The sequence below is a fragment of the Centroberyx affinis genome, unplaced genomic scaffold (assembly GCF_046629955.1).
Source record: "Centroberyx affinis isolate AG114_WGS23_722 - 3 ecotype Tasmania unplaced genomic scaffold, CSIRO-AGI_Caff_v1 ptg001514l_1, whole genome shotgun sequence".
Taxonomy (NCBI): Eukaryota; Metazoa; Chordata; class Actinopteri; order Beryciformes; family Berycidae; genus Centroberyx; species Centroberyx affinis.
Genome location: NW_027279978.1, coordinates 126,547 through 135,769, shown reverse-complemented (window position 1 = coordinate 135,769; position 9,223 = coordinate 126,547). Strand labels below are relative to the sequence as shown.

At 44.8% G+C, this 9,223-nt stretch overlaps 1 protein-coding gene across 1 annotated transcript; it reads left to right on the top strand.

Moving 5' to 3' along the window:
• The first annotated feature begins 755 nt into the window (after positions 1–755).
• On the top strand, positions 756–2,382 carry prokr1a (prokineticin receptor 1a). The gene is made up of 2 exons (XM_071527276.1): positions 756–779; positions 1,645–2,382. Exons 1-2 carry the CDS (start codon positions 756–758, stop codon positions 2,380–2,382), a joined length of 762 nt encoding a protein of 253 aa, XP_071383377.1.
• The last annotated feature ends 6,841 nt before the right edge of the window (positions 2,383–9,223 follow it).

Sequence of the window (9,223 nt, the reverse complement as noted above, 5' to 3'; positions counted from 1 at the left end):
TGGAGAGAAACTGTAAAGCCTGCAGCACAGTTTGTATTGTAGTGAATGGGAAGACCACCCGCTGTGCACAAACATGCACTGGCTTTTCAACTATCGATTGGAGTTCACATTTGAGGATTTGTGTTCCAAGTTTGCTCTAGCATGGTGTGTTCTTTCTTTCTTTCTTTCTTTGCTTAGCACAGTATCAGACCGGAGACGCTCTGCCTTCTGATGCAGTGACACGGTGTTTCTCTGGTTCTGCCCACTGGGACCAATAAGATCCTCCATGAAATCCGTCACCGGTTTTAGCTAGCATGATCTCTGTGGCCGGGGAGCAGCGGCTGAGAGAGAGGAAGCCAATTGAGTAAGGTTCCTCCCCCCCGTTTCATTTATCATGGTTGACATCCCCAACCGTGTAAAAAATAGCATCTGCAAGGAGAGATGGATAATCTCCACATGTAACATGTATCAAAATGTCAAAGCGGTTCCAGATTCCATATCTGTGCAGAGCCGAACATCTGGCAGCGTATCTGATCATGTCCCGCTAAGATCTGGATCAACGGTACAAAGTTTGTGCCACTGATAACAGTAAAATCCAACGTATTCACCATGTGCCAGATATAAATTAAGGTTCATTACCATTTTTGGTTGACATCCAAAAGTAGGACCAAACCATCAATTTGCAAGACTTTAATCCAAGACTGGCTTCCAATCTGGATTACTACTCCTCCTGCTGTCACTTAAAGTAAAAATCAGAAATGAAATTAAGCGCTGGCATGACTGGCATCCTCGACATCACTGTAAGAGTGAATTTACAGAGTGTATTTCAGCTAATCTTCCCCAGATATTCTGGACTGTGTGTCATCAGAATCTGTCAGCGTGACGCATGCAGTGTCTGACTGTTATTGATCCAGGATTGTATTGGTCACGAATCCCTCCGAGTCACGGGTGATTCAAGGTTTAGTAATGTCAGAAGATTTTGTAGTGGCTTAGTTAAGGTCATCTGGTAATGATTTTGAATGTTTGAGCTACATGGAGCTCCGTATAGGTGGGGTTTACCTCATCAGGTCAATTCAGATAGCATGACATTGTACAGACATACACTAAATAAATGAATGCATATACTGTATATATATATCTATATCTATACTTTGAAGCACTCATCTATCTGGTAAACCACAGTTCTGGTATGCCAAGCAGGTCAAAACAAACACTAAGAACCGTTGCAAATGCTATTTCACAAGAGATTTCATCCACTAAGGGTGAAGTGAGTTAGAAAATGAGCCCACTCCCAAACAACACCGTTCAATCCATGTAATGGTGTGTAAAATTTTGAACGGCGGGAACAAAGAAAAGTAATCTTCGCCTGATCTCACGTCCAGCTGTGTTGAACGCAGCTGTAATTCATATAGCTGCATCTTAACATTTCATTTCTTGTGTAATCTTGTCTTTTTTCTTGGTTAATTTGCCTCAATTGTATGATATTTTTCAGTGTAAACCTGACAAATTACACACGATCAGAGGATTGTTTGGTGTAGTTTCATGCTGTTTGATGATCTGCGGTGAGGACGGCACTCACTGCTGAGTGAAGCGCAGGTGGAAACAGTGTGAGACCGATCCTCTGTTGGAGTCTTTTAAAGTTTGTGAACAGCACACTGTCCGCAGCTCTTTAAAAAGACCCGTCTCTCTGTCTGCAGGTACATGGCCATCGTTTACCCTCTGAAGCCTCGTATGAAGCACCAGACGGCCTACTGGCTGATCCTGACGGTCTGGATCGTGCCCATCGTCATCTCCATCCCCTCGGCCTACATGGCCTCGGAGACGACGTACCCGCACGTGGCCAGCCGGACCCACAAGACCTTCTGCGCCCAGATCTGGCCCGTGGACCAGCAGGTTTACTACCGCTCCTACTTCTTGTTCGTCTTCGCCCTGGAGTTCATGGGCCCGGTGACGGTCATGGCGGTTTGCTACATCCGGATCTCCAGGGAGCTGTGGTTCAAGAACGTGCCGGGTTTCCAGACGGAGCAGATCCGGAAGAGGCTCCAGAGGCGTCGGAGGACGGTGGTGGTGCTGATCCTGGTGCTGGCCGCCTACGTCCTCTGCTGGGCGCCGTACTACGGCTTCACCCTGCTCCGCGACTTCTACCCCACCCTCATCTCCCGGGACAGGAACTCCCTGGTGGCCTTCTACATCATCGAGTGCATCGCCATGAGCAACGGGGTCATCAACACCCTCTGCTTTGTGAGCGTTCGAAACAACACCAAATGCCTGAGGACGGTGCGCAGGTTCCCGCTGAGGTCGGTGACCTTTGTGGCGAGCAAGCTGAAGACGGTGGACGAAGGCGAGGCGCGAACCTCCTCCGTCCGAGTGACTGAGGAGGTGGAGGGAACTCGGCCGAGATAGAGGTTCAACATCTGGACCCTGCAGGCAGACCACTAGCAACCACATCACCATGCAATCTCTGAACCCATCGTCTATCGGTCTGAGGACGATTAGACTCTGGGGGCGACGGCCAATATTTCAGGGTTTCCGGTGCAGCCAGCGGACATCCGGGCCAAGACATCCTCTTCCGTGCGCCGGCCATTGTTTACAGTCCGATTAGCGACTTGAGACGTGAGAATGGAGTCGGAGTTGAGAGACGACGTCTGATATGCAGATATCTGTTTATAGAGATTAGCCCAAATGTCGTCCGGACCTAAAACACCTACAAAAAGTATCGATGTTTGTGTTTTGTGTGGAGAAACGTTCGACTCTCATGTCTCAAGTTGCTAATCGGACTGTAAACAATGACCGGAGCACGGAAGAGGAAGTCTTGGCCCGGATGTCCGCTGGCTAACCCCCGGAAACCCCCAAATATTGGCCGTCGCCCCCAGAGTCTAATCGTCGTCAGACCGATAGACGATGGGTTCCCAGATTGCATCACCATGCAACTCCAATAGGCAATTTCAACTCAGATTGCTGGCTGTAGCAGCAATAGAGTTGCATCGAATGTGGGACATAAAGCAGGGCTAGTACCATGTCACCCAAAAGTTCAGCTGCAGCCAACCTTCAAGGGTCAACAGATAAGGAGACAGCTGTGGTCAACTCGGGACGATGTTTCTCCAGTTGTAAAAAAATTCATGTACTTCCAGAAACTGGTTTCTGGAGCGGCTGCAGTGTGAACACAGTGTGTGTGCACAGTCCAACATGTTAAAATATAAAAGACTTTATCAGGCAGGACTGCATACAGCCGACTCCCAACTGAGACAGGAAAGCACATCAGCTGGACGGACTGGTTCCAGACAAAAGTGTCTCCAGTGACGCTGAAACACACTGCGTTAACGTTAACATGTTCAAACAGGTAAAACATCACAGCCTCCGTGCTCGGAGACACCGTGGACTGGTCTGTGTAACTCGTGGAAAACCAGGTGGATTTTTTTGTGTTTTGATGATGAGAAACTCACATGTTGTAAGAGCTTTCACTATGTTTGTGGCAGAAAAAGAGAAGTGCTTGATGTCCAGTGATCAGGAATAACAAATAGGTGGAACAGTGGTCAAAAAATAATGTCTGGGTGGGTTGGAAAACACTGCAATTAAACCGCTAAGTCAGCTGACCGATGAGGACCAATTATAATCACCGAGCAGTGGTTGAAAGAGTGGTTGCCCAGACGACTTGAGTGTTAAATTGCCAGGATCAGTGCTGTCTTCCTCTGGCAGACCAGGGGCCGGATTCACCAATGTGTTCTTAAGATAGTTCTTAAGAAATTACATAAGAGGAAATTTGAGGAAGTTCTTAAGAAGGCTCTTAAGTGCAATTCCTCAATATTTTCTTATTTCTTACAAATTTCTTTAATTTTCCTACTTAAGAACTTCTCAAAATAGGGCCTGAATTAATTCTGGTTAATAAACTTTAGGCTTACTACCATTGAGGCTAGGAGACAAGGCTAGGAGGCTAGGAGACAAGGCTAGGAGGCTAGGAGACAAGGCTAGGAGGCAACCCAAAGTGCTTCCATCTACAAAACAATTGGGGAAAAATCTATTTAGGGAAACTAGAGCAAAGATTTAAACATTGGTTGCTGTTGGTAACTGTAAAATTTGCAGCTTATTTCCAACAGACATGAGACAGAGGCCTACCTGGCCCTACACCAAATAAAGCTTTACAATAAATGTTCATCTTAATGTTAGGTGTAGGGGAACCTATGAAGACTTTGAACTATAACCTACTTGTCTAAAATGTGTTTAAATATATGATATTAGAGGCTTACCTTTTCACTGTAGGAGTTTTAAGACAGGTGAAGGGCCGTCTTAAAGTTAAGAAAAAAATCAAGAACAAATTTGACAACTTTCATTTCAAGAATACCATTTATTCCTAAGTGTTTTCTTAGGAAGAAACATAAGAAGAAAGTTATGTAAATGTATAGGAACTGTTTTTGAGAATAGCATTTTTTCCTATTTTTTTTCTTTAAAAAAAATGGCACATAGAAGATTTTTTTTCTTAAGAGGGTTTTGTGAATCCGGCCCCAGATGCCTGAACGACAGCGAGGAGTTTCTTCACATTGAGATGCATTACAGGATAAAACTGACCAATGACTTCATCTCAATGTAGAACTCACTGAGCATCACATTCCCCATCAACCAGTCTTGATCTCAGAATGATGACGCTAAGGAAGGATTATCGTTATACCGACAGTCCTCAGACCAGTTCACCATGTTCAGACTACGAAGAAGAAATCATAATGTTTACCTGCTTTGAGAATGATGTTCATTACTGGTGTGATGTTGATAACTTATTTTGGACATGGCGCTATGTAACGTGCGAGTGAGTGTGTGATTTTATCAGATGCGATTACATTTTCAGCAGCGGAAGTAACACTGCTGATGATTGCTGGATATCTTTTCTTCCAGACAGAGAACATCACAAGACAAGGAATTGGAGTGTGAAATAATTCCCTTCCATAAACCTGACAACTTCACGGTGTAAATCAGACCCCGTTACATCTGGCAATATTCACCCATACCGTGTTTTTTTTTCTCCCCGGCTTGTGCTAAAATATCTGGCAGACAGTCACATGTCTTTGGAATGGTTTAGTCTCTGCAGGTTCATGTTCTCCATCATTCAAATCACAATCTGCCTTCCTTCTAGCAAGTTTGTGAATGTGAACCACCGGGGGGGTTAGGGGGGGGCGGATTTGGTTCCAGTCTGGTCTGATGAAATTGTGTGAAAGGAGCAGGATGACTTCAAAATGTAAATAAATAAGTTGCAGAAATCCGTTTCCCCAGCAGGAAAGGATTAGGTGGAGGAGACACGATTAGAAACACAAGTAGTTTCAATTCCCAACTCATGATAAGTTTTCTACTGGGAAGGGGAGTTTTCATGTATTTAACCATGACCAAAACCTTAACCAAACAGTTTAAGGTGCCTAAAGTCAACCGTTAGCTGACATTTTTACATGGCGATCACGAGAAAATGTTGAGTCCAGTTCCTGCTGTTGTCACATGCTTTCATCAAGGAACTTAATCTTCACATTATTCGTGTCCACAACATTATAATCTGCGTTTCAGAGTTCGCGTTCAGTTTGCAAAATTTTGAGACTGTGTTGTGTGATTCCCAGTGGGACCACCGATGTAAAAACTGTAAGCATCAAGGTACTGCAAGGTTGCCTGGGTCCAGACCTTTGACTCCGCCCACTCCACCCGAGTTGACTGATTCTGGTCTGGCATCGTGACATGAAACAGCGGTTTCTCGGTTGAAAAATGATCGGTCCAATGAGCCCCGGGGGGAGGGGGGGGGACTAATGATGTTGTCAAGCTGTGAGCCGGAACCAAGGAGGAGTAATAACAACAATGGCGACCGCTATAGACAAGATAGACGCTGCTATCCAGGCTGTTCTGAATCCATTAAAAGTCGTCGTACTTTGTTTTTACTTGGCTCCGTGTCAAAGATGCTCTATACTTTCTGAACCGTCTCTGGTGTTGTCATGGTTACGCATCAGAGTCGACTTAAACTGACGTTAGATTCAGGTGGTTACGTCGGTCTCTAGTGATCGGTTAGGGGAAAATCGAATCCCCCTCCCCCACGGAAATCGGTTAGAGTGGAGGCAATGAAGACTGGAGACGGAGACGGAGTGGAACGAGTTTACAATTCTGTCTGATATCAGGCAAAGCTGCAAGGCGCTCTGGGGGAAACGGCACATGCTGGATAACAGTGTGAGTTTTTATTTATCTCTCTTCTCTGCATCCAGTGTCCCCCGCTCACGGTCAGACAGGTTTTGAGTCGTGAGCGGAGACCTTGTCACGAGTCTTTGCCTGTTTAAATTCATGAGGCAGCCCGCCTGTTCATGATGATTAATGAATGCGTGGCGTGCGGGTCGCCACGTGCGGCGCTCACGACACGCGTGTTACTCCGTGTTACTCCGTGTTTTGCAGAAGCCGCCCACAACAAACAGCTGGATGCCGCTGATAATGAGTAAACAGCAGTTTGACTTCAGATTAGCCGCTTTCCATATTCAGCCACCTTGGTTTGAGCCGGATGGTTCTGGATTTGAGGCCACACACTGTGTAAAACCACACTTCACCGCCGGAGATAAGGTTTCATCAGACATTTTCCAAAACGAATTATTCATGAGGTCGCTCTGCAAACACGTTTACATTGTTTACGTTTCAGGCATTTAAGCCGACGCTCTTCTCCGGAGGGAATTACAATGAGTTCGCTGCCAGAAAATAAGGTGGAGTAGAAGCAGAGCAGGGGTTTCTGGCACAACTTCACCTACTTCCAGGGTGCATGGAGAAAACTCCAGCAACACTTGTAGTATATAGAACAACTTTATTGTTAGACCAACACGTTTCAGCTTGTGGCCTTCATCAGGGTCATCATGAAACACATTACAAACAACATTTAAATATCCTATTTAAATGTTGAAAAGAAGAGAGAAAATAAGGTACAGCCCCAGCGAAAAAAGGCACAACTATGTACGTTATTTTCTTCATTTTTCTTGGTATTTTTTGCCTTTATTATACAGTTCAAAGTCGAGAGAGACAGGGAGGACTGGGAGAGAGAAGGGGACGCCATGTGACAAAGGTCCTGGGTGAGCCCCATATGTACCTTATTTTCTTTCTTATTTTCTGAGAGGGTAGTGGCTTCAGTGTCTTGTGTAAAGGGTCACGATTCCCTCAGTTTGAGTCTTTCTCGGCCTACTAAAAATTCAAAAGCACCAAAACTACACTGATCAGTCAAAGGTTATTCAGAAAGTTGGTGACAGTAAACTGGGATTTGCAGAGAAAAAAAATAGGAAAAAAGCATAATGTGACGTATTGTGAAGAAGACCAGGATGGATGCGTTTCATCCTAAAATTGCCGTGAACATTGATTGACAGCTCAATAAAGTGAGCTTGAGGTTTTATATTCCTTTGGGGACATTTCGACAGGACCAAGAGCTGTTAGGGGGATCAAACCTGTGGCCTTTCAGTTACTGGACGGTCCCATTAGCCTCTAGACCAGCCTTTATTTCAGTGATTCTCAACCTTTTTCATATCAAGGACCCCTAATTTAGTCCACATTAGAGCCATGAGAATATTTTTATTGTTAGATACAATTTAGTTCAGAATCCCATGACTGTCTGTATTGTAGGTAGAGAGATAACAGAGAAACTATGATCAGAACAGTCATTCTTCTACATTCTCTAATTGTGTTCACTTCTTGTAAACAAAATAATGTTAAAGTTTAACAATTCATCAGTTTGCTGGGGACCCCTACGAACCCCTTCAAGGACCCCTGGCGGTCCCCGGACCCCACGTTGAGAACCACTGCTTTATTTGGTCTGAAGGTGGATTTTTAAAAACCGTAGGTAAGAAGAGGGTCACAAAGCATGAAAATGACTGAGGTGATATTAGTTCTGCTCTGTGGATCTGAAAGTCTGCGTTTGTGACTTGAATCAGAACGAGCTTCTATTTCGGGAAGATACTTCACTCTGTCAGATTGTGGCCTCGTAGATCATTTGACATACAAGGATTTCATGAGGAATGTAATTACCGTGCCAGGGTTTGCTCGTAACATTAACATGTCTGACGTGTGTAATGAAGATTTGTCGTTGAAATGCATTCACCGCCTGGACTCTTTCTTTAGCGTTTGACCTTTGGGAGGAGGAGGAGGAGGAGGAGGAGGAGGAGGAGGAGGAGAAGGAGGAAGAGGAGGAGGAGTCTGTAGATGGAAAGCATTTTAATTAAACCTGGAGAAGTCCTTCTGACAGGAGAGCCGCTGGGTTTCTGATGTGGACTTGAAAAACAAGACATCAGTCCTCCAGAGACCGCATGTATTGTAGAACCATCGGCTGTTTTATGGCCACATTTCTACTTCATCACCTCCGCCTACTTCCCTTTAATGAAACTTCAGTCTTAAACATGCATAATTCAAGGTGATAATACACTGGGGACCCACCTTCTGCCATGGGGATCAATACTATAGACTGTGAAACACATATGTAGCTGGGCTTGTGTGTCTGTGTGTGCCGGGGGGGCATTTACATCGACTCTTCCGTGAAATCAAGACAGGAAAGACTTAATTTGTTAGGGTGTATTTATTTGCATGACATAAAAAAAGTCCGACATCAGAATTATAACCGAACTATATCTAAAATGTATAATACATATTCACAAGGGGGAATTGAAATCACATCCAAACAAGGAATGATGAAGCTAAATCTAAATCAAGAGAAGGCAAATCTGAACAGATGAAAAAAATAAATGTAATCTTATAAAATACAATGAAAGCAGATTCACTGGGTTCTGTTCCCCTACATTCTGGACTCACAGATCCTAATTGTTCCTTGGATCCCAGTCCTAAACATTTTGTCCTTGATTTGTGCTTGTTTTGTTTTGGTAGAGTATTGATTATTTCCAGTGTATTCCCAGAATAAAACACACTTCAGGGTGCTTCCCAGTCTCAACACAGAAACTCTTCTGTGTGTGTGTGTGTGTGCTTTGTGAACAGAAATACCAACATCCCACTAATATAATTGGAGAGCGGTTTGTGTGTTTGTGTGTCCCACCATGGAGGGGAGGGGAGGAGAGGAGAGGAAAGGAGAGGAGAGGAGAGGAGAGGAGAGGAAAGGAGAGGAGAGAAGGAGAGGAGACAAGGAGAGGAGGTGAGGAGAGGAGAGGAGACAAGGAGAGGAGGAGAGGAGAGAGGAGACGAAGAGAGGAGAGGAGGAGAGGAGATGAAAGGAGAGGAGGAGAGGAGAGGAGAGAGGAGACGAGGAGAGGAGAGGAGA

What these genes read in the sequence shown, in the direction of transcription:
- prokr1a (XM_071527276.1), top strand. Translation starts at nt 756, where the DNA reads ATGACTGGCATCCTCGACATCACT. An exon ending in CTGGCATCCTCGACATCACT is followed by an intron (nt 780 to 1,644) that starts GTAAGAGTGAAT and finishes CACTGTCCGCAG; the next exon opens with CTCTTTAAAAAGACCCGTCT.